Source organism: Sebastes fasciatus, chromosome 4 (assembly GCF_043250625.1).
Source record: "Sebastes fasciatus isolate fSebFas1 chromosome 4, fSebFas1.pri, whole genome shotgun sequence".
Classification (NCBI taxonomy): Eukaryota; Metazoa; Chordata; class Actinopteri; order Perciformes; family Sebastidae; genus Sebastes; species Sebastes fasciatus.
In genome coordinates, this window is record NC_133798.1 from 22,681,076 (window position 1) to 22,706,695 (window position 25,620).

Below are 25,620 nucleotides of genomic sequence, written 5' to 3' on the forward strand. Positions count from 1 at the left end.
TTCACCCCATTCAGAGGACAAAGTAACCCATTACAAGCTTTAACTCACAGCGGGACCACTGAGCCAATGTTTCCTCTGTCTGCCATTCAAGAACAATTTGTACTGTTTGGAAAGTGCACAAATTTGAATTCCTGACTCTGGTCACTCTGCACAGCTGCAGATTTAAAGGGCCCAATTCACCAGAGTAAACAGCAGTCCTGCATATAAACAAGCCTGAGCTTTTTTTTTTTGCCACAGATTTTAACAGCGGAACCATGGTGGTAATTACAAGAGCATCACATTTGAAGCAACACATAAAAACCACAACAAATGGCGTTTTAATTCAGAGTGCCATATTGATTTAATTACGCTGACTGCGTGGTGAGTAATACACTGGGTGTCTTTTAATAGATAGAGAAGTGAAACCTGGCCAGAGCTGGATGGTTAACACCGCACTGTTAGGTAGGTGGTCTTTGTGTAAAAGACGACCATTTACTTCATTCAAATGGGTGTTAGGGGGTTGATGACGGGATGCCAAAGAAAACCTGGAAGTGTTTTTGGTACTGGGACCAGAGCTTGAAATAGTTTTCTAGAGGGCCAGTTCCATTCATACATCGTTTAACCACAGGAGCATAAACAAGCTGATAAAAGACACTGCCAATGGCGTCTACTGAGGAGCCAGTCATTATCACACAGCAGGTGAGCAGCAGTGGGCTGATAGAAAGCACGCCCATGTGCACAGGACTCTGGGTTCACCTGACAGGAAAAAAAACACTTGACTGCTCTTTTTGGATAAGAAAGTTTTGATCCTCTGACTTCAGGCACCCCTCCCTTGTTGTTTTTTTCCCACTATCCACCATCAACATAGCCCCAGCAGCCATGCACGCAGGCCATAAAAGGGTCAGTAGCGTGATATGTCAGTGAGATTTAGACTCGGGTTACTTGGGGGGCACTCTGCTGCTGTAACCCTCCATACAGACGGCTGAAGAAAGAGCCAGTATTCTGACCCAGCCTCTGGCACCTGAACACACACAGGCCTCTCCGATGCTCTTCCCTGTGCTGGCGGAAACTGAGACCAACCCTCCACCTGAGACGTCCACACATTGGCCTGACTGTGAGAGGGGAGAGGATTGGTTTTGTTGGGGCCCGGGACCCTGCCCATATGTGGTGATGTGGTGAGGGCTTAGGGGCCGGCTGGGGCTACTCTGTCCTAATTGGTAGTGGAAGATTAGGTCTGTCTGGCATCTGTTCAGAGATATAAGCCCGTATGGCAGCATTGTATTTCTTAAAATTCAGAAATGATAAGAAAATGAACAAAAACATACCTCCTACACACATAAAAATGCAGAAAAACACAACAGGAGCAGCACAGATTTGTATCACTGCAGTGTAATATGATTCATCACATGACATACGAATGCACCGAGCTAAGCGTACAAGTGTTTTCATAACATCCTGGAGAGAGACACTGCAGACAAAACGCACTCTGATCCTATCACAGGACACAGTGTACCAGAATGAAAAAGTAGAGTCATGCAGTGGTGTTGTGATGGAGCTACGGCAGGTTCGTTGGACATATGCACCATCTGGTGGACAAAAGGAGAACCCTCCTCTCTGCCACACTAAATAAAAGTGGGAGTGCTGAATGTGGTAGGCTGGCTTTGATGTGCTGCTGGCATTAAAAAGGAATGACTCTAGGGCAGGGATCGCAGGTTAGTAATCATGTCTGTCTGCTAGTCTGCAGTGGTCGTATCCAGACTTAATAGCTAGGTTGGTGTTTACATGCCGAGAATAGCAAACTTGTATGCTCAGAAAAGCACAAGAGAGATGGAGGAAGACAGAGAGAGGCAGAAAGAAACAGTTTGCGCAAGTGTTTCTGTGTTTTAGAGTGAGGAAAAAAGAGGCAGAGTTGGCCGGCTGCCCACGCAAGTGACAAGTGAGTTCCACCCACTGAGTCAGATGCAGAAGAGTGCCGTGACTACTAAGACTGGTTGTCAAGGAGATCCACTCTATTTGTCAATTAAAGGAACTCCGTGTGAGGATTACTCTGACCTCGAGAATAAGCAACGCATCCGGAGTGGGAGCGCTGGCATCTGAACGGGCCAAACAAGACAAAAACAAAGCGTCACTCAGACAGAACGGAAAATCAGCACTGCCTCGCCACAACATAACACAATCAATATGCTCCACGCAGCAGCATGTCACAGACTCCTGTGAAAGACGCAGAAATAGACTTATCGACTGTAACAAACTAAATTCAAACAGTTACTTCAGAGAAAGAAATGTAGACAGTAGTCCTCGACCAAAGAAATTCTTAACACTCAATATCGAGTATCGCCATATCATGTTTTGTGACGCTGTATTGATTCTAAAAAAACACTGTATTGATTTTTAAACAATATTTTACATGCAAAGAGTAAATTCTTTATTTCCTTTGCAAAGAGATGCATCTGTGCCCTCTCTAAGTAGTGCTACGATGTTGGATGTTAACAGGGAATGTGATAAATGCAAATTCAGATCCTATTGTTCTGACAGGAGTCATTTTTTTTTACACAGATTTTATGCATATGGTGATGTTTATTTATACTACGATACCGCTTATCACGTGACTACTTACTATATTTTGTCTCAAAAACGGTCCACCAGAGTCCGAGATCAGACCTGCGCCCATAGCAACGGTCTGCTATACATAGCAACGGTCTGCTATGAAGAAATAAGAGACCATAGAATGTTGTGATTGACCAATCAGAACCGAGTATTCAATAAAGCCGGTTAATAATGCAATATATCACCTTGCTTACAGTATCGCAATACATTGAATCGTAACCTCTGTATCATAAGTACCGTATTGCCAGATTCTTGTCAATACACAGCCCTACTCACTAACACTCATACGATTTTGTCGACTTATTGATAAGTTGATTTAATCGACAGGTCTGTAGTTTCTCCATGACTCACACAAAAGCACCACTTTAAATCTTGTGTTCACCAGAGATGTGCTCATAAGTTTCTTGGAAGTAAGTCATTCAGCATGAAAAAAGCATGAAAAAAGTCTAACTGACTAAAGAAATCTTAGTCGACTAAGACCAGAACGACCGATTAGTCGACTAATCGACTAAGACGGGGCAGCCCTAAGACGTACAATAACATTCAGGCTTGAATGATTTGATCAACGCTCAGTTAGTCAGAAGAAACGGCCTGCTGTCCACTTTCCCTCCATGTCGGCCGCTCCCTGGTTCCTGCTGCCAACCGGCCTGTTTTAATAATGAATCCCAGGTAATTAGACTGCTCTCATACATTATTCACCTCTAGCAGGACAGGCAGACCACTCGCCCTCATTCTCGTAAGAATCTACCCACTTAAGCAAAGCCTGCATAACTATCACCTAACTTAACTAATGCACAATACAGCAGGTTGGATTTTTAAAGAACAGGAGGTCAAGAAAAGGTTTCTCAATCTGAGGATGCCACCAGATTTTTCTGTGGTTTCGTGATGATGCACGGTTGCTCACCTTGCTCTCGCTGCTGGTCTCTCTGCTCCATGGACACCAGCGCAGAGAAGTGAGCCTGGTCGTAGGCTAAGACCAGAGGGGAGCAGTGACAGCGGCTCGGAGGCACCTCCAGAGGCAGGTAGAGCCCTCCAAACGGGATGGGAGCAAATGCTGCAACAACACATCTAGTGTCAGTCCATTGCTTATATCCTACTGTATTGTAGAAGGAAAGATGCAGTCAGCTTACCTTCTCCTCCTGAGTCTCTGAGCATCGTGTCAGCCACCACTACAATTGGCCTGCGTAACACGTGGGCCAGCACAAACACATGAAACTCCTCCAGACTCTCATAGACCGGATCCTCAGAGTTATCCACCCTGCAAGAAAAAACAACAACCATGTATTACAGTGGGATCATGGGATACTATGACAATTTCCTGAACTGGTATCGACTGATGCAAAAAAACATCTGCCAAAACAGTAAATGTCCGAGCTAATCATGTGTCTGCTTAATCTAATCAGATCCATTTTAGATCCTATTTTGCCCTCTGGCTACCTTTAGCAGACGTGCACAAAGATCCATCTGTTCGCACATGTGTTTGAATGAATGAGAGCAAAGAGGGAGGGAGGGTGAGACGGAGAGAAAAAAGCAGAGGCAGAGCTCTCAGGCATGCAACCACCAGGGAACCAGAGGATGTGCAACAATTAAGTTGTCGGCCACACAAACAGCCACGCTGCCAAATTCACTCTAATAAAGAGCCTCTTAATATGTGAATCCCACTCATCCTATTTAGGGGCTCATCTCACACTAGGACCATCAAACATCCCTAACTTGATTACTGTATTACAGTCCGACTCAATGAGAGGTTACAACCACCAGAGTAAATGAGGAAATTACGCTCTTTAATGTGGATGTTTTCAGTGATGGAGGGCTTCGTACTGGACGAGTCAACGCTGGCGAAACGCAGAAAATTGCCCCGTTTGTTATAAACCTGCAGCAGGCAGAATGTTTTTGGCATCATTGGGCAAAAATTCCATAATAACCTTTCAGCATATTGTAATTAAAATGCTCTGAGAGAAAACTAGACTTCTGCACCTCCTCATGGCTCTGTTTTCAGGCTTTAAAAAATCTAAACCCATGACGGGAGACTTTGGCCAATCACAGGTCATTTCAGAGAGAGAAAGCGTTCCTATTGGCTGTTCATTCAATGGAGGCAGCTGTCAATCACTCATGAACTCCAATCAAAAGGTCAAACAAGGCAATATTGAGAAAGTTTGATCCGGCTGGTGGGCGGTGCTTGGTATTTCCTCAACTGATCTCAACATTGCTGCCGGGTCACAAACTTTCTCATTTTACAGCTAAACAGTACACTATAAGATGATTCTGAAAACATTTGAGGCGAGAAATAGGCATTACAGTAACAGAACATTGATCCATATTTGATCAGCGCTGCCTAGTTTGACCGTTTGATCGGAGTGTGTGAGTGATTGACAGCTGCTCAGAGACGGCAGGCTCCAGCTCGGCTCTGATTGGTTGTTTTCCTCTGGTCTGTGAAATCTTGCAGATGCCATTAGGAGCACCGGAGGACACTGGAGGACACAGCGGCATATGATTCTTTTCATGCACTACTGTCAGGATATAGTGACATTTTATAAAAATAACTTTTTTTAATCATATTTGGTCCAATTCTACCTACTGCTGCTTCAAGTCAGCACTGAGCGCAGACAATCACAAGCTGCTTAAACCACATTTTATGTCAGGAAATTACATTTCAATCAACAGCAGAAACCATAATGAGGTTTTTTTTCTGTTCATCACAGTTGTTTTCTTTCCACCAGATCTGCTGCTATGCTCAGCGTGTATGTACGTTTATTTCAGTGAAAATGGAAACAAGAGACAAACCACAAGGTTTCAGTGCGTAGGAGGAGGAAACTAGAGTTAGTTTCCAACCTGCCTCTGTAGCCTGAGATAAACCCACTCTTACACTTGTTTATGCAACACAGAGGAGGGGGAGAAATACTGATAGCAGCCAGTAGATGGCACAGTCTCACACAAGAGCTTCTTATTAAATCAAGGAAGCAATTTGAGAGAGCAACAGTCCGAGTGGGGAACAATGAGACAAATCCATCTTAGGGTGAAGGTCACTTTTGTTTTAACTGTGGGCCTCCTGCGGCGTTTCAACGCACAAGGCATTAAAACACAGCAGGAGGAGCTGTAAATGTGGGATGAGTTTTGTTCCACTCTCCATCTTATACAATGACTACGGAGCAAACGTTGCTGGATTCTGGTTAAAGGGATGTAATATGCGTTGTTGTGTCTTGGGACTTCAGAGTGTGAATATGCTTGGAGGCTTTTTTGAGGGATAAAATGGGAGTCAAACAACTTACCCTCCACTGGTGTTGCCGTTTTTGCTGAGGTGGGTGCGAGGCTCACTGGAGGCCAACTTCAGCAGCTCGTTCCACTCCCTCTCCCACTCCTCCTCAGTGTACACCAGCCCCGACTGCACAAACACACAAATAGAAATCCTGATAAGCACGTGCTGATGCTCACCCACACGACCCTTATTATTATTATTATTATTATTATTATTATTATTATTATTCATTTCCACTATTTTCATCTGCATCTATCTCCTGAAGCTTTATGCAGCTACACATGTGAAGTGTTTTTTGTCATATTTTTGCTGTTAATGGATGTTTTGATAAAAGAAACACACAGGGATTATGGGTAATTAGAGAAAGGTGGAGGATATGCAACAAACCAGGGCGCTGCGTTTACATGGGATTCGTCTGGGGCCACCAGGACGCCCCGGGCATTTTTAAAACATGAGCATCTGGACTACTTCTTCGCCTGAGCTATCTTTGGTGACACCATTTTTCTAATAGATTGGCAAATACTTTAATCCATGAACATCAAGCGAAGGGAGAGGAATTGCAGAGGATTTGACAGCATTAACACTGCTACTAATGCACACTCGGTATCATCGAAAGACTATTTTCCTCGCAGCAAAAAATCCAAATGTGCGACCCAGCTAGGAAGCTAAAATAGGTGCTTAGTAACAGAGGTTACTGGCGGCTCATCCCTTCGCTTGCTCGTATGGATTTATTAATGTGTCATTCGGTGAAAGAGGATGTGATGCATTTCACTCTCCCGACCTCTTTGTTCTGTTGGGTTTGCTGCCACCTCCACCTCCTCTTCAGAGCGTCCCTCTCCGCTCCGCTCTTCATCATGGTGTACAGGGATTTCCTCAGCATCAGGTCTCTGTCGTGGAAGCCCCACATACCTGATCAGCACAGATGCAAAACACTGTTACTTGAGGATGTAAAACAACAACACAGCCGTTACACCAAACTACAACCTCAGCTCTTTAACATCCGGTCTTTCATCACTCATCAAAAGGCCTTAGTTGTGTGACTGTTGGTGAAGATTACATTAGCTCTAAACCCTGACAGTTCCTGCTCCAGTCACCAATCTGCTTCGGCACGGACCTGAACACGCCATCAACTCCCTGAACCCTGCAGCTGATAGTTTCCTGCAATGCATAGGTCAGTTATCTCCCTCCCTCCCCTTCCTTCCTTGCTTCCTGGATTCAGCAGCTGTGACGCAGCACTGACACGGTTAACATACTTGCAAAGTTGTTATGGATGATATCGTATGTTGGAAATACTGTGGTGTACATGAGTAGCTCACCTAAAGAGGCAGCATGCAGAAGGCAGTTCCCGTCCCCTGTGGTCGCCAGAGGAAGCAGCTTCTTACAACTGGTGCACATGGTGGACCACCAGTTCAGACGACCTGCACATATGTACAATATTGTAAGACCATGAATTCTGTACAAAACTGAGAAACAGAGGGGGCATTCAGTGTCAATCCATTTTCAAATCAATCTTCTCTTCATTTACTCAAATTGAAACACGCACAAAAAAATATTGGTGATAAGATCCCTGAGTCAAATTTATTTGTATAGTCCAATATAATGTCTCATTGGGCTTTACGGGCCCACAGCAACATTTATTCCGACAGTAACCCAGCCCAACATCGCTGTGAATAGAAGAATACTATCTACATCTTTGGGAGAGGCAATTCAAAGAGAGATGTTTATTCCACAGGCGGCTGGGAATCTAACAGGAGGCATAGGTTGGAAAAACAGGAAACTGTTCATTCATCAATAATAGAAGAGCAGCAACAGTAGGTTTATAGCAGGTATATTTTAGATATAACACGACTGATAAAATAACTCCAAATAGATAAGTCTCAGTATGTAGGTCCATAAAAAACCTCCATAGCGCATTATTTAAAATTATTTGTAACATAGTTAAAGGTGCAGTGTGTATGATTTGGCGGCATCTAGTGGTGTGGTTGCAGATGCAACAAGCTGAGTACCCGTTCGCTCACTCCTCCCTTTCTAAGACTGCAGGAACGTGAGCCGCCGAGTGTAAAACCGCGTAAAACTCGCTCAGAGGCCATCCTTACCATAATAACACTGCTTTAAGAGCAACGGAAGTCAGACACCGGCTGGCGCTACCACGGTTTTGCACTCTGCGGCACACGTTACCGCAGTTTCACAAGCGTGTCGGAGAACTACGGTGGCCTTCAGGTAAAAAACTCTAAAGGCTCTCTCTAGAGCCAGTGTTTGGTTTGTCCGTTCTGGGCTACTGTAGAAACATGGCGGAGCAACATGGTGGACTCCATGAAGAGGACCCGCTCCCTATGGAGATATGAAGGGCTCATTCTAGGCTAAAGAAAACACAACGGTTCTTAGTTTCAGGTGATTATACACTAATGAAAACATAGTTATGAATATTATATTCCATTTCTGCTAATAGATCCCCCAAAATGTTGCACACTGGTCCTTTAAGGGTTTCTTTATTTATTAAAAGTGTAATTAGTGTCATTTGTTTGAGTTTAGTTTACATCCTAATTTTATTATTTTAGACATTTGATATCTGAGTAAATGTTCACCATCTTGTGGAGAGATTGTCAATTGCTGCTTTCTGTTCTGTTAGTGATGTTGAATCATGACTCCCTTTTATCCATCAAATGCAGTGAAAAAACACTTTTGTTAGAAATGTCATGACAGATATTTACAGGAGAATTAAATTGTGCGTCTGAGCTGTTTGTCACCTTGATACTCAAATGTAATTTCCAGCCTCACTGTACTGCAGCAGGTACCTTTGACGGCCCATTGAGAACAATTAGCCAACAAGCATAATTAGCCTGAATAGCTGAACTTTGAAGGCAATGATTAGCACAGGCCATATGCTTTTGCACACACCCCTCAAATACCCAGCAGTCTTTCAAAAAAAAAACCCACAGTGAATATATTCCTCCTCAGCCTCAGACTTTTACAGTATCTCCAGTTTCTGCTCCATCACCGCCCTGCCGGTGTCCCCGAGGGAGAGACGACTGCTTCACAGCCCTGGGCTCGGCACACTGCTTTACTGCAGGCAGGCAGCCTCGGCGCTCTGAGCCTGGGCTGATCATTTATTTAACAACAGTAAACACAGAAGAGCCTCTGAATGATTTACCCCTCAGTGTGGATGGGCTCAAAATGCAGATGTTTTTTTGCGTTTCTCAATTTTTGTTTTAGTTAATTTTCTGGAAACATGGACTACTATTACATCCCAGTGTGTTTAATGATGTTATATCCAAGAATGATTCATATGCTGGTTGAGATTCAACCACCCATAAAGTGAAGCTAATACACAACTGGTTGTTGTATTTTATAGGAAGATTTCATATATTTATGATAAAATAAATCCGTCACTTATCACTTGAGATCAGATCTGCACTGTTAAAATGTATTCATAAGACTATAAGACAGATTCTCTCTTTTATGTGTTTATGAAATATGAAGGTCAACATATTTAATTGTCCCAACGTTCTTCTCGGTTCCCTCGATTTTGAACAGAATTAGGTGAGAAAGGCTTTAGGATCTCTGCAGTCTCTGTGTGGGAAAATCTGCAGGAAGATTTCAAACTTCACTAACTAGTTTTCTCTCCGTTAGTTCAAAGCTTCAGCTGGGAGATGAATCCTTTGGGATCCCGGATGCTTTGAATTAGTTGTTGTCGTCTTGCTTCCAGATGATGCTGCTCCTCTGATCTGCTCTGTCTCTCTCTACTCTCTCTGTCTCACTCTCCACGTCTCCGTCTACATTTCTGACTTCCACTGGCATGTATCATCGCTGCTGCGTTGTGGGCCTCCTGCGTTTCAGTGTAATCTAAATAAAGAATACACTGAAATGCGTGAGATCCTGTTACATATCTCATATCAGGAGTAGGAGATGCACTATGACAGACTGTATATTATATCCTGTAGTACTCACCGGCCTGCTCCAGAGCCATCATGGTGGACTGCTCGATCAGGTCTCTCTCTATGAAGCTCCTGAAATCCTCGCTGTACACGCTGAGGTCCGGCAGCTGGAATGTGTAGATGGGCATCTCAAGAGGGAACTGCTCGCTGGTACACTCGTTGGCCACCTGCAGCCGCGCCAGGGAGACGATAGCAGAGCTGGCGTGGGAGATCCCTCGGGACAGACGCTTCTCTAGAGGGGAGAAGAAGAAGGAGCGAGAATTGACTGCATGAGTGGGAAGCAAGGGACGGAAGGCGCATGGTGAAGTCATCGGTGGCCCTCGCACCTTGTGCATTGTCCTCCTGCTTCTGTGCACACGGCCGGTCGATCTTGCTGACATGGTTGGGCGTGTCACGTGCCTCTGGCTGCTTGTAGTAGCGGCCCTCGTTGAAGACCTGCGGCAGGTTGGCAGTGTGGACCTGCCTGAGCTCCTCGTAATCATTTAGAGCAGCACTGAGGTCCCAATTTTTACCTGCGGGACACAAACAAAAGGTCAGGTTGATTGCACATCAACGCTGATTACAAATATCAAGAATAAATGTTGCTCATAGTGTTGGATAATTGAAGGGTCTTGATTTTTTCAGTCAAAATGATCCTGAAAAATTACAGTGGTTCGACAAATATGATGTTCCCACGCATCAAAAAGTTGTTTTTCTGGTGCAACAGGACACTTTGCTACAGTTTACAGTAAACAGGGTTATCTCATGGTGAATAACACATAATATGTTCCGATAGCAGAAAGGGAGGAGAAAAAAATGCATCTGCAGATTTTTGGATTACTGTCTTTTTTAATATTTGAAATACATACTGATAAATTTCCAGCTATATTAAATAATGATCCCAATATAAGGGTACATATGGAGCAATGCCATACAGCGCTTTTGTCGGAGTAAAGCATGCTGCATCATAAGGAGAATAACTAGAGGTTGAGGTTGGGTGGTGCCACAACAATGAGGGGATACAGATCCTTTAACAGAGTGACAGCAATATCCTGATGTGCAGGAGGGACCCACCCACTGGTAACACACACACACACACACACACACACACACACACACACACACACACACACACACACACACACACACACACACACACACACACACACACACACACACACACACACACACACAGTTGTCTCCTCTGGGTGCTGTCTCTCTAACTAACAGAGATCCCTTCCAGGTTTAAGAGACACAAGTCGTGCCTCAGTCTTATAATAACTCAGCGTGTCTTCTCACGATGCCACAGCAACTATCTTCATAAAACTCACAAACATTCAGAGGGTGCCTGCGTGTAATCTGAGCATGTTTGCGAGACAGCGTCCATTAATGAACTCCCTGTGTTAAAGACCTGGAGGAAGTTGTCCTCTTCCTGACTACCAGACTTCCAGACATGACAATTCTCGGCAGTCTGAACATGAAACCTGGCACCGCTAATCTCTGTCTCTCACGCCGATCAATGCAAATCTGATTCTACTTTACTGAGCTGCACAGATCCAGGAATACAACTTAAAGGTCCAGCAACATACTGTAGCCACTTAGCACCTAATGCACGGTCTTTAAATGCTTCTACATTAGCCTACTATTACTGTGGCATTGTTTCAGCTCCTTCATTTGTAATGGCTGGCGTCAGCAAAAAGAAAACTGATAAATTCCTCTGCAGTGTGAACATTCATTGAAATTTATTTTCTCATTAAAGGACTTTGAATTTAAATAGGCAGATTTTCCATCCATACAGCAGAAGTAGATCTTTATGAGCAAGCTTTACTAACTAACTGATTTCTTTAATGAAACAAAATCCTCAAAATTAAGTTATTAACCTTTTTTTTCCTATTCTGAAAATTAAAAACCTTCATCCCAGAGCTCATGAAAATGGGTGCGTTCCAAATCACATACTTTTTCTTTTTACTTTTAGTACATACTGCAGCTTTCCTTACAAAGTACGTACTGTTGCATGCAGTATGTATACAATTGGGACATACTAGTTCTCCAAAACATTGCTCCTTGACCCTCTTGCTCACATATCCGAGGATTGTGGGTCAGAATAGCTGGCAGTATGCAGCAGGACATCCTGGTATTTCTGGCATTCTGTATTTGACATAGTATGTATTGGGCCATACTAAATCTTTTTCTGACATACTTAATAGTAAGGTAGTACGGGTATTGGAACGCACAGGTTGTCAATAAATGTGACAACAAAGGTCACAACAAATTCTCCAGTACATAAACCAGCCTCTAGGGGGAAGCACCACATGTGGCGCTGTCATATTTCTGCTCCTCACACCATCCTGACTCAGACCAGAGGGTCACAGAGCAGCTGACTGATGCAGGTCTGGAAAGCTATAAGCTAACAGCAGAGAGAAGCAGCAGGCGTGACACTGAAGTAGGACATCCGGGCCCACGTCTGTCTCTGTCTGAGTGCAGTGTCTTGTTTGGTGTCTTGTTAGTGGCACACGTATGCCCCTGTGGCTTTGTGCCAAAGCAGAATCGGAAATAAAAATGACAGGGGGGAGAGAGAGACAGACATCCAACACTTTAATTCTTTTATCAGACTAGACACCAGCTGCATAATACACATGCAGAGACAAAAAAAACAAAAAACAAAACATTTCCAGGACACACTCGACAAGGATTTCATCCCCTAATGGAAGTCTGATTTGTGTGGAGCATGCTTTTATTCCTGTAAAGTAGACAAAACTGTGTCTGAATTCAGCATTTCTTTACTGCGGTTTGACCAGATGCTGGAATGCAATGTGAAACAAAAACACAAACATCACTTTTACTGTCTCTAGATATCCAAGCCAATTCAACTGACCATCAACCGGCTTTCTGTTGCCGTGTGCACTTTTGCTCTCCTGCTTTTTCCCCCCCAAAGTGTATGTAAGCTATACAAGTGCCAGTAGCACTCTGCTCCTCAATGAGTTCCAATGAATGGGCACAAAGCTCTCCCTGGGGAGTGCACTCGTAAAACCGTCACACCGGCCTCTAAATCAGCAGGCTGGCTCACTGTTGCAGGCCTCTCCTCCCCTCCTTTGTTTCCTTTCTTTTCCTTTCCCCTCATTTCCTCTCCTCTTCCCTCTCCTCTGCTCGCTCGAGTGCAACCGCAGCACAACAGGGAGCAGCTGATCAAAACACAAATTCCCACATATCAAGACAGTTTGGTTGACAGCCTCTAAACTCGGCGGTGCAGGATGGACAGTAGTGTCGGTCTCTTACCTTCCAGCAGGTCTCTTGCCAGACCCGGTTCTGCCCCTGTGGACCGAACAAAGTCTGACAGGACCGCGTCCATGTCCAGAGTCATGTGATCATGTGTGTGCGCTGCCCAAGGTGCAGCGGTGGCCTTGGTGGACGCCAGCCTTCACGTTGTCATCTGGGAAAAAAACACACCATTTTACAGTAAATCCATTTCAGCCACACGTTTAAAAACCCATCACTCACTAACCCCCCGTGAGAACACAGATACAGAGGCGTCCCCTCTCTCTCTTAGTCTAATCCCAGCCAGCAGTCTCGGCCTGCTTGTGCTGATGTGTAATGCTTCATAGAGCTGATAGCTCATAGTACCGTGAACACTCCCAGCGCTCCTCCCAGCTCTTGCTAACAGTCATAACATAATATCCAGCAGCACAGATGTAATATCAACAACACGGCCAGAGGTCGTATCCAGGACACACCTGCCTATCTCCAAAGCCTCTGGCCCACCGCCTGTGATCATAACAACACTAACCCTCTTCCTGCCACTGAACGCCAACCAGGGGTTTCTGGGTATGATCCAGCATCTTAAACCACAATCCAGCAAGGAAGGATGCCTTGTGGATGTTTGTGGAGCGCTTCAGTGTAATGTTATTTAGTGTGATCCTAGCTGGGGGAACATGTTAACATCCAGGCTCTAATGATCAACAAGCGTTGCCTTGTTAGGTCATAAACAACACTTCTAAAGATGCACAAGAGTTCACTCCCTCGGCCCGTGGAATGAATGAATCCATGCATAGCTCTCATTCCACTCGAGGCTGTGTGGGTGACAGAGGAGCGGAGTTCAGAGCGTTGTCAGTGAAGAAACAAACACCCACGGGTTTGCAGCTCTGACACCGCGGCCTCTGTGAGGACTGAAGGCTGCTCAGGTCTGCGGCTTTGACCTAAAGAGGAGCGAGAGCACGCTTGAGACATTCATATATTCTGCCCACGCCTCTGAGCTCCAACTCTCTGTGCAACATGACCAGTGTGGTCACCATACCAAAATTATGAATTTGATACGATACCCTGCATAAATATCACAATACCGATACTGAAACAATGTAAAAAATTATTAATTAAAAAAATTAAATGCAGTAATCTGATGTCCCCCTATACTTTATACTTTAGTATACGAGTTTTACGCGTTTACGTAACATCTTTGATAGTTAACTTTATATGTGCATTTATTTTTTTGTATTTATATTTGATAATGTACACACATTTACATTTCTTCATTATTCTTATTTCTATTTTTCTTATAACTTCCCTGTGTTTATATATATTTTATGCTGTGAATTGATTAAAATAGTTAATTGCGATTTATTGCAATTTAATCAAATAAAACATTTTTTATCTGTTCAAAATGTACCTTAAAGGGAGATTTGTCAAGTATTTAATACTCTTATCAACATGGGAGTGGGCAAATATGCTTGCTTTATGCAAATGTATGTATATATTTATTATTGTAAATCAATTAACGACACAAAACAATGACAAATATTGTCCAGAAACCCTCACAGGTACTGCATTTAGCATAAAAAATATGTTCAAATCATAACCAAACATAATCATAATCAAACTGCAGCCCAACAGGCAACAACAGCTGTCAGAGTGTCAGTGTGCAGACTTGACTATGACTTGCCCCAAACTGCATGTGATTATCATAAAGTGGGCATGTCTGTAAAGGGGAGACTCGTGGGTACCCATAGAACCCATTTTCATTCACTTATCTTGAGGTCAGAGGTCAGTTTTTCCTTGCCAACATTTAGCGTAAGTTTGTAGTGTTATTAACTTCCTTCCTGACATGCTAGTATGACATGGTTGGTACCAATGCTGACTCTAGCTTTGAAACTGAGCCTTCTACAACCTAAAAATTAAGAATTGCATTAAAGAAATTAGTGGTGTTAAAACAAATTTTCGTTAACACGTTGTCGTGCTAACTTTGACAGCACTAATATATTTTATTCTAAAATGGAACAAATGTAATTTCCCCCCAGATATCAATAAAGTATTCCTTATTCTGATTCAGATTTCACTTATTAAACAGCGCTTTTTTTTTGTAAAACAGCGACCTCGCGGCAAAGGTACCAATACTAATAAAATGGGGTATCGTACCAGGTTAGGGCGTCATGGCATATCTTTAACTGACCATGACAGAACAATCTCAGAAACGTCCTCTCAGTCAGTATTATCACATCAAATGAAAATGAAAAGCTCATAACAAAAAAAAGACAGAGCACTGCTTGATTGTTGGTATCAGAGAGAAAAAATATCTTTGTTGAAGACCCAGCAACTTTAGTCTTTATCGTATGCATTATTAATGAGTCAAAGCTGCACTTAAGCTGTCGTTTAGCTGACCTACTTACTGTCAGCCATTTGCATTGTGTTGCATGTGCATTATTACAGTACTGTGGGAAGAATTGAAGAAGCACAAACCACAGGAAACAAGAGTGGTCAGCTGGAGCAGGTGTCGCTGATCTAGTCAGAGATCTTGAGGTTATGGTTGATGCATATTCAGATCGAAGCCGGAGGAGAAGATTGTTCTCTCTTTATTGTCACTTATCAGCTACATGTTTATAGGCGGGCTTAGTTATTTCAATTGTAAGACAGTTGCAGGAAATTCAAAAGTCTAGAAAGTCAGTCTGTTGGGTATTTACAGCACCTCCTCCAAAGAGACAACATATGTGCACATCATTACACTCATTTTACTCTGTACAGAATAATAGGCTGCCCATCAAGTGTGAATCACAGTATTGCTTTGCAGGGCAATAAACCTTGAGTCCAGTGGTGTGGAGCGAGGCACAGAAATAGCTGAATATTATAAGTCATGACCTCATCTTTTCCCTTAAGAGCGGCCTTATTCAGATCAGATCGCTTTCTCTGTGGGAGGTAGTTATGACTCAGAAACACCCTAATGCATGTTTTTCTATCTGACTTAAAGATAGACTGGGACTGTCCAGCTTCCCTTTAATCATGATGACTACTTGCATATTTGTCACACGCATGACGGTATCAGGCTTCTACAACATATGAAGGTGTGAGTGAGTGAGCTATAAACAGATCTACTTTAAAGGACAAGTCTGATGTTTATCTATATTTTTCTCATCTCTATTAAAACTTTCAGCTGCTCTCAGTACCAAGCCTACTTGTTCCAACTAAATGTAAATCTTTTAAAAAATGTCTCAATATTATAGTTTCTTTGTGAAAAGAAAAAGGCAAAGCATTTACTCAAGTACTGTACTTAATACTTTACTTGAGTGTCATTTTACATAACGTTTTCCTTTTGCTCAACTATATTTTAGAGGGAAACATTGTACTATAAATGCACTACATTTATTTGACAGCTATAGTTACTTTGCTCATTAAGATTTTATATGCAAAACATACGATAAGCTTATAATATATGACACTTTGTGACAAATTAAACAACCCAACAGTATTTAATGTTGCTCAAATTACCTCCAGCTTGACCAACTAAAGCATTTATTATCTTAATGCATACGTAACAATAATCCAATATAATATAATAATGTTTATAACAATATAACAATCACAGGGGCCGTTTTTCTCCATACAAATACTTTTACTTTTTGGAAAAAAATAATTGTTACAAACCACAAAATGTAGAACGACGACACAACATGAAATGAAAAAAAAAAACGTTTGCTCTAGTAAAAAGTGGTACTGTATGAAATATTAAATATGCTCTACATGCCATATGTATATTTCAGTTTTTATTGGTACTGTCAACCTAATTATTTGAATTACTGAAGAGATCCTCTTGCTATTATTTTTGTCCTGTTATTTATTTATTATTTTCCTTTTGTCTGAATGTTTTCTTTATTTTAAAAAAAAAAATGTAGGTGATTTTGTCATGTCATCATATTGTCGTGTTTGTTATGTGTATTTTGCCTGTATTAAATAAAAAACATAAATACTTTTACTTTTAATTGCTTTCAGTGCATTTTGCTGATAATACTTCTGTACTTTAAGTTACAACATCTGGAATTTAAGACGATAACGGAGCATTTTACTTCAGTAAAAGATCAGAGTACTGACCAGGATTACAGCGCCTGTTCCATCATAATGAAAGAACACAATACCCAGTGCAGCAGTGTGGCTCATTTATGTGTTTTTAATAGTTTTTGGACAACAATAGAGGTCTATGACACAGTGTAATATATCAGTATTTGCCTTCACAAGCAATACTTGATAATAGGATCAACTCATTGTTGGTTTTCATGGGGATTTGTTGTCGATCAGAAAAGCATTGAATACATCTAGCGTTATCCTTTTAATGATATTTAGCAGCTGTCAGTGACAATGTGGATGACTGTGATTCAACTTCCTCCTGTTAGTTATCACACTTACTTTCTGTATTTTTGCTGAGGGTTGTTGAGAAGCCATCTGATGACCATGGGACTGTCCGGCCCAGACGCAGCTCTAGTCCATGGCTTCAGAGGCGGAGGAGGAGAGGAAGACACCGGGGATGCAGAGGACCCTGAAACACACACATATTGAAAGTTATCAACCTGAAACCTGAAAGTTATGGCCCTCAGTTCTGACTGAATGAGTTCAACTTGAAGCTGCTGTAATACACCCGACGGACACACACCTGCTGTGACTGCATTGTATGCAAAATCTCAAATTACCCCACAACTTTCATTATGTGTCATTTAGAAACCACTCGGTCTACTGAATATTCATCAAACTGACAGAGTATCACTCTTGAACAGCCAACATTAAAATATTGACTGAAAATAAAAGACTAACTTCTTAATTTTGCATCATTTTTTTAATAAAATGTGAAATTACTTACTAGTACTTTTACAATGTGTACGTTTTTAATATGTAACCTGTCAGCTGTTGTAAGATCCCTATAAAGCTGCCTCATTTAGTCTTCATAAACATTTCCTTAAACAGCTCAAACAGCCTGAAGTTTAGGCAGCAGCACCATTTTCTCTAAAACCCCACCCTCTGAAGGCGTATTCACATTTTCAGCTTCTCACACTGAGATGCAGGTGTTTATGTGACACCAGCACCGACGTGGTAAAGAAAGTGCAGCGCTAGCCTCACGATCTTTGCTTTGACGTAACGAAACGCAAACATGCTGATGCCGGTAAAGGCGGTAAAGGCGGAGGAGGTCACTGTTGTGTTCCAGGATGATCCTGCGAGATACAGGCAGGCAGAGAGATGAGGTTATTAGTGTGTGGAGACAAACAATCACACATGGAAACAGTGAGAGAGCAGCCGCACAGAGCAACAGTGGAAACAACAGAGGAGATTCTGCCGCCGTCCCCGGTGGATCACAGCGGCCGACGCCTCTCTCCTCTCTTTCAGCAGTACACTGCCAAGTGCTGAGGAGTTAGCGTCAAAGCCTTCCTAAGTGGGACTGAAATATCCTTCAGCGTCATGCATAATTCACATGAACTGTAAACATTTTCATATACTGTATGTGCCCCAATGTTTATTTGTGCAACCTATCACAGCAATTTTACCCACAGCACTGTGTGTTATCTTTGAAATCGGAGCAGTTCCTCACTTAAAAGGACAGCAAGGCATGCAAATTGTAGTGTAGATGTGAAAACAGTGGATGCTGACTCTTAACCATGAGTATAGTTACAGTATATGGAGTTTGAACTAGAAAGTCATGGATTGGTTGTTATTATTTGGCCTGAATCGGCCAACATGGCTATAACAAATGTAATACGCAAGGCTGGAAATAACCCAAGAATATTACACTCAAGCAGAAATTATTGACTAATATTGTCCTCGAGTAAAAATGAGATTACTTGTGTTGAAAAATAAATAAGCAGAAGTTCAAAAAAAGAAAGCTTGTCAGGGTAACAGTCATTATGAAAGACCCATGCAGGATCTCCTCCATAAGAGTATGCACCACTGACCAAATTACGTTTACAATTTAGTGATGTGTTGTTATCATGTTTTCTAATCTTTCTCAAAGATTGTGAATGGAAAGAAGTTTAAATGTTAAAATTACCTCACATTTGGCAGATGCTCCATAGAGACTTTGGTTTTTAATGTATTGCTCAACGGCTTTATTACATTTATCATGTACATACAGGTACATGGAACCGGCAACCTCGCGGTTAAAGGACGTCCCGCTCTACTCACTTGAGCTACAGCCGCATCCGGTATGATTCTCCTCATTTTGTCACAATAACTATACTGTCAGCTTCTCTGTCGTTCTTTCATTGGTGGAAAGTACATTTACCCAAGTACTGTACTTAAGTACAATCCTGAAGTACTTGTACTCTACTTGAGTATTTCCATTTTATGCTACTTTATACTTTTACTTCACTACATTTCAGAGGGGGAAACATCTACTTTTTACTCCACTACATTTATCTAACAGCTGTTACTTTTCAGATTCAGATTTTACATGTATGTGATGTGCTTTCAAAATATGTAGCATTGTTATATATTAAACTAATACAATAATATAATCATATAAAACTAACAGGGTCTATTGCAGAAAGATGAGTACTTTTACTTTTTCTACTTTAAGTTTATTGTATCACCAGTACCTTTGTAAATTTGCTTAAGTGATGTTGTTAATGCATAACTAAGTCTTTTTATTAGGGCTGCAACTTACTATTATTTTATTTGTCGATTATTTTCTTGATAAATTGATTACTTGTTTTGGTCTATAAAATGATTGAAAATGGTGATAAAAGCCCAAGATGACGTCCTCAAATGTCTTGTTTTGTCCACAACTCAAAGATATTCAGTTTACTGTCACAGAGGAGTAAAGAAACCAGAAAATATTCACATTTACAGTAAGAAGCTTCTTAAATAATTACTCAAACCGATTATCAAAAATAGTTGGCGATTAATTTAGTAGCTGACAACAAATCAATTAATCATTGCAGCTTTTCTCTACTTTTTTTTAGTGTGTTATTGCTACTATTACTTGAGAGAAAATACTCACTGTATTACAAAAACCTATGAGTAAAAGGAGAATTTACCGGAAGGCACTTGAAAATGCTGCTCAATTACAATATTGAGAGTACACACCCTATGTTTCCACACCTGGTAATAAGTCAGAGTGTGCACGCTGGTATATTTGAGTCATAGATGGACACACAATGTTCTCTTCGAACTGCATCTTTGATCTTGCGGTCTAATTACAAACACAGAAGTTTTTGACCACGGGCGGAAACGTGTCGCCTTGCAACCAGCTACCGCCTCATTTTCACTCAGACGTTTCTGCTCTCTTACAGAACAGTCAAGTTGTGTATTCTCCTTACTGTATTCACACACTGTATTTTTGCCTCCTATGGTCCACTGACCTGTCAGCATTCTGCCTGCAGTCCCTCCATATTTACAAGGGCCCGTTTGTAGACAGTAAAAAACAGAGACACACGAGTTGAATCTTAATTATCTGCCTGCACACAAATACTGGAGGACAGTCCACCGAGTCCTCTCAACAGACACTGCAGCTATACAGTATGAAATCTAATTATTTAGCCTTTAGCACCAGATATGACATAAATGAAACACCTACACATGCAAGCTCAAATACATTTCTTCATAAATAAATAACAGCCATAATTTGAATGCGAGCACAAAAGCAGTACCGACTATTATAAATGAGCCCCCTGGGGAGCTGTTGGGTGAACCCCGCTGAGAGACCTACGGTGCTGATGTTTATAATTTAAGAAGCTTTTTTTATTAAGTGACATTTAAAATGCAGTATCTGTATCTTAACAACTATAACCACTATATTATTTCAATCATAAGCAACTGTCAGTCATGTTTTACAACACCACAAGACGATAAACCTACCTGTGTGATTTCTTCAGCTGCAGGGTGTTTAAATCTAATGAACCTTTTTCTCTTGTGAACTTGTGAAACAATAATAATAAATTAAAAAAAGCTTAAAAACACAGCTGTTTTTGACTCTGCCTCAATAAGAATTCAATGCGAAACCACCCGTGCTAACGCTGTACAATAGCTCCCCACCCACTACTTCCTTTTAACATTTAACACTATTTGAAACTCCACAACTTTAAAGCCACCAGGAAATCAGTTGGCTGATTAGAAAGTGTGAAAAGACTTACTGTGAGTGGATCCAGTGAACTCAACAATGAAAACTTTGGAGCCTTTTACTCCATGAACACTTCAGAGTGCACAGACGATCACAGGAAAAGTGATGCACAATCGGTTTCCATCGTCACAAGCTTATTTTGTCATTTACATGCAAATGTGCAACAGGCTATTTTTCCACGATGATACATACGTAGTCATTTTACAGTAATAGGATGAGTTATAGCTGAGATAATTGTCTCCATAGTGAGCCGTGATCGCCCACATGCCAGGCAGATACACAGCAGGTGGGAGGTGAACATACTGTGCAAACACTTATACTCTACTCTTTACACGGCATCTCCTCCATAACTGGAATATGGTCCGGCACAAAATCCTAAACACGCACACTACAATAACAGCAGTGTATATATTTGCAGTTATTCTCTTAAATACGCTTCTATTTTACTGCTATTATATTTTGCAAATGTGAGTTTATGTAGATGTCAGAGTACACTTGAGAGCACCAAGTGATACTAATACTGATGCTGTTGAGGAAAAATCCATCCTTTACACACTGTTAGGTATCATTAATTTATGTTTGATGAATTCTAAGAAGTCTTATATTTAATATTCTTGTTTGCTTCTATTTTGACTTCTGATTTCCTCCATTTCACAGAATGCTTTCCACAATCCCAAAAAGCACAGCTTCCAAAGGAGAGCATGCATCCCATACAGTACAGTATGCTATGCAGTAACATGTCACAATATTTTGCTATTTGATACACTCTTCTGGTCGATTGAGGCTACTGTCAATAGAGAAATGGTATCTTAGGTATCTCTCTCTCTCTCTTTTATGATAGAATTCAATGTAATTAACAATTTATTAAAAAATGTTTTTTGTATATAATCACAGAGGACAAGTCTGTACTGTGGTAATCAATCAGCCAATGAACTGTGGCTCACTCTATTTCACTTGAAAACTGAAACATTAAAAAAGTTAGCTTAAAACAATATCTGTAAATCTCTATGAACTTCTAAAAACAAACAAAATGGACTGAACACAAAACACAAATCCTCCCCTCCTGCAAAACCAGCTTGACTTTGACTTGTTAAATGTGATGATGGAAGATGAATTGCACCTTCTTATAAAGGCCGGATGGTCACTCATTGACGAGCTGCTACTGAACCTGCCAGTGGCAAAACATCTGGTGTCCGCCTCTGACCCTATATGTCTTGGCTTGATTGCGCTATATATGATCTGATTCATGCAATCTGTTGATCTTGAATACATCAATCTTTTAATAGATCAGATTAGGGCTGTCAAAGTTAACGCAATAACAACGCCCTAATGTAAATTTGTTTTAACGCCACTAATTTCTTTAATGCATTAACGCAACTTGGGATTTTTAGGTGATTTTTATCATTATAAGAAATCATATGGAGCTAGAAAACCTAATGAATCCATTGGTACCAACCATGTCGTACTAGCTTGTCGAGTGTCTAAATAACGCTCCAAACTTGCGTTAAATTTTGGGGAGAAAAAAACTGGCATGGCCATTTTCAAAGGGGTCCCTTGACCTCTGACCTCAAGATATGTGAATGTAAATGGGTTCTATGGGTACCCACGAGTCTCCTCTTTACAGAAATGCTCACTTTATGATAATCACATGCAGTTTGGGGCAAGTCATAGTCAAGTCAGCACACTGACACACTGACAGCTGTTGGGCTTGAGTTTGCCATGTTATGATTTGAACATGTTATGATAAGAGTATTAACTACTTCGCAAATCTCCCTTAAGGTACATTTTGAACAGATAAAAAATGCCTGATTAATTTGCGATTAATCGTGATTAACAATAGACAATAATATGATTAATCGCGATTAAATATTTTAATCGGTTGACTGCCCTAATTCAGATATAATCATTTCTCTGTTGACTGTATGATGCGTCCTAAAAAATAAAACTCACAGATGCCGCATGATCTCTAATAAAGACTTCATAGTGAAACAGCACGTTTGTCAGCTTGTAGTTGTAAACAAAAATCACCAGAGAAAAATAGAACAATATCAAACTTTTATGAATGAGACAATTGATCTGAGTGACTGATTCAATGCATCCTTCATGAGGAGGACTAGCACACACCACACATGCTTCCGAGTATAGGTGGCACTAGTCCAAAGAGTCCAAAGGACCTTTGAAACCTGAAACCAGAACCCGATCTACAAAATAGCGGCAAGAGACCTGTCCAGGAAGGGTTGGACATAAGATGTGGGCTTGTTGGCTAAACACAAACTAAACAACTCAAACCTCAAGTGAGTCTGATCCCTCCTCTGCTGGACAGAATATTTTGGATTCTTCAAGGCAGGCGGAGAACTAAATCTTACATTCTGGCTCGGACACGCGGCTCCGTCGGGCCAACTGTGGCTTCATCACCAGCGTGTGAGCTGAGCCGCAGTTAGCAGGGCCAAGCACCAACAGGCTCAAACTGCTGTTTTCAACACTGGCAGATAAACACCCTATGATCCCCGTCTCTGGAGTGCACGACAGTGTGTGAGTACGCAAATGTGCTTGTGTGTGTGTGTGTGTGTGTGTGTGTGTGTGTGTGCACAAAACACTAACCGTTGCATGTTTGCAACTCATTGTGCCCTCGGTGTGTTTACCAATCTCAAAGCCAACAGAGCAAGTGCTTCCACAAAGGGCTGCCAAAACACAGAAGACAGCTAATAAAAGATGGCATTCATTCTCATCCAGTACTTATTCACATGCCTGTGCGCAGAAAAATGTCAAGCCACCCTCTCAGTTATGGTCAGAGAAGAAAAAAATGCCTGTTTTTCAACAAACAATGGCTATTTGCCATTTTAATATACTACGAGATGGAAACACTAAAACCGGTTTCAAAACGGTGTTGTTGCATAGCTATGATTGAATGAATAAAAGCAGAAATACAGCATTGCAAAACACTGTTACATTAGACTTGGGGTGGGGAATCAAATGAGCACAATTCCAGGGGAAACAGATCATTTCCACCTTGCACCGGTACCGAATAATCAACGCAATCCATTAGCGTGCTTCATAACACAGCGCACTCAAGTGGCATGGAAAATTCATGTAATGGGATATTATAATGTCTCGCCAAACTACAAACTAAGCACTTCCACTATTTCAAAGTCCTTGCTTGAGAGCACAAGATTCAATCAGTGAATTTCAATGCAGACTGGAAGCACCACTTGCTATTCAGCCTTCATATCAGTCAGTCAGCCCCAATCTCTGTCCCTCCTCCTCCTCCTCCTCTTCCTCCTCCTCCTGCTGCTGCAGCCACAATGGCAAGCTTGTATTTGTGGCGATTGTGTATGTGCCTCACCAATGCTCAGGGCAGCAAACGTGTGCATGTACATGCTTACACGGCGCCATCTAGACGATATTACAGGCGGGCCTGTGGACTGTATGACGTGTTTCAATCAGTGCCTGGGACGAGGGCTCTTCACCCTACACCAGCTCATCAAGTTAGGCCGTTTTTTGATTTTCGAGAGCTCCATCTACGTCTGTCTCTCTCTCCAGTCACCACCTGGGAGAGTGCCGAGTCCCTCCTTATGCCTCCATTATGCTCTATTCACTAGTGGGACTTCCCCTGCCTTCAGGACCCGCAGACGGCATTTATTTGCCGTGACCTCAGAGCACCCTGACACCCTGAGAAATCGACTGCTGGGCTGAGACTCCGCCGCTTCCAGAGGCGAGGAGACGGAGAGACTAACAGCGAGAAAGCCAAGAAGGTGGAGGGACAAACGCTAATCACCCCTTGACACGAGGCAGAAAGAGAGTGCAACACTCCAAAGTCCTGACCTCTAGACGTAGAGTCTGTAATCAAGCCATGCACAAAAAACTTTCTTTTTCTTAATCCTTTTCTAAACTTAAAGAAAAGCCAGACGTCTGTGCAGCGTGCTGCGAGAAAGATGCTGCTGGAAGCAATAATGTCACTTTGCATCTCATTGCTGCGCTGCACACTGCCAGCACAGCATATGCATGGAGGGGGAGAGTTGTTGTCAATTCGCGCTAAATGCATCGTTGCATTAATATTTGAGGACAATTTCAATTAATGCTGCAGTGGACAGCTGCATATACCCGAGGGACAGGAGTGTTCCTAGAAAACCTTTCAGTTTTTGTAAGAAGGTTCAGAAGCTCGGGTTATGAATTTGCCATCAAAATGATACACAAAAACGACAGGATCATATTTCCTAAAAGCAACATTCACTATTTACACTACAAGCAATAAATCCATGTAGCAAAGCAACTGACAATTCCTCTGTCTGACCTTACAGTCAAGTCAAACCTTTAGAGCTGCAGCTCAGCTGTTTGTGCGGCAGCGTGCACCCAAACAAAGAGCTGGTTGCTGAGGGGCACAGAACAAGATCGTAACCCCTTAAAATGTCAGTCCCTCCAGCCCCCCTACCACAGCGGCCAATACCTCTTTTCCCGACTGGGCCCTTTTCGACAGAATGCCACAAGCAGACAGCTGTGACTACAGA

The 25,620-nt window shown here is 41.9% G+C and overlaps 1 protein-coding gene across 4 annotated transcripts in view; it reads right to left on the bottom strand.

The window, feature by feature from the left end:
• otud7a (OTU deubiquitinase 7A) overlaps positions 1–25,620 on the bottom strand; it is a 42,609-nt gene that overhangs the window by 7,862 nt on the left and 9,127 nt on the right. The window contains exons 2-12 of one of the 4 annotated variants that reach the window (XM_074632907.1): positions 17,419–17,548; positions 13,884–13,949; positions 13,033–13,186; positions 10,924–12,285; positions 10,104–10,833; positions 9,791–10,009; positions 7,159–7,260; positions 6,624–6,751; positions 5,856–5,968; positions 3,717–3,844; positions 3,491–3,640 (exon numbers count right to left, since the gene is read on the bottom strand). In XM_074632907.1, coding sequence (XP_074489008.1) covers positions 3,491–3,640; positions 3,717–3,844; positions 5,856–5,968; positions 6,624–6,751; positions 7,159–7,260; positions 9,791–9,905 — 736 coding nt within the window. In that variant the 5' untranslated portion in view covers positions 9,906–10,009; positions 10,104–10,833; positions 10,924–12,285; ... (1 more) ...; positions 13,884–13,949; positions 17,419–17,548. Of the gene's footprint in view, positions 1–3,490; positions 3,641–3,716; positions 3,845–5,855; positions 5,969–6,623; positions 6,752–7,158; positions 7,261–9,790; positions 10,010–10,103; positions 10,834–10,923; positions 12,286–13,032; positions 13,187–13,883; positions 13,950–17,418; positions 17,549–21,128; positions 21,252–25,620 lie in introns of those variants that run through there. The other 3 variants (XM_074632905.1, XM_074632906.1, XM_074632904.1) reach the window with 3 other exon arrangements.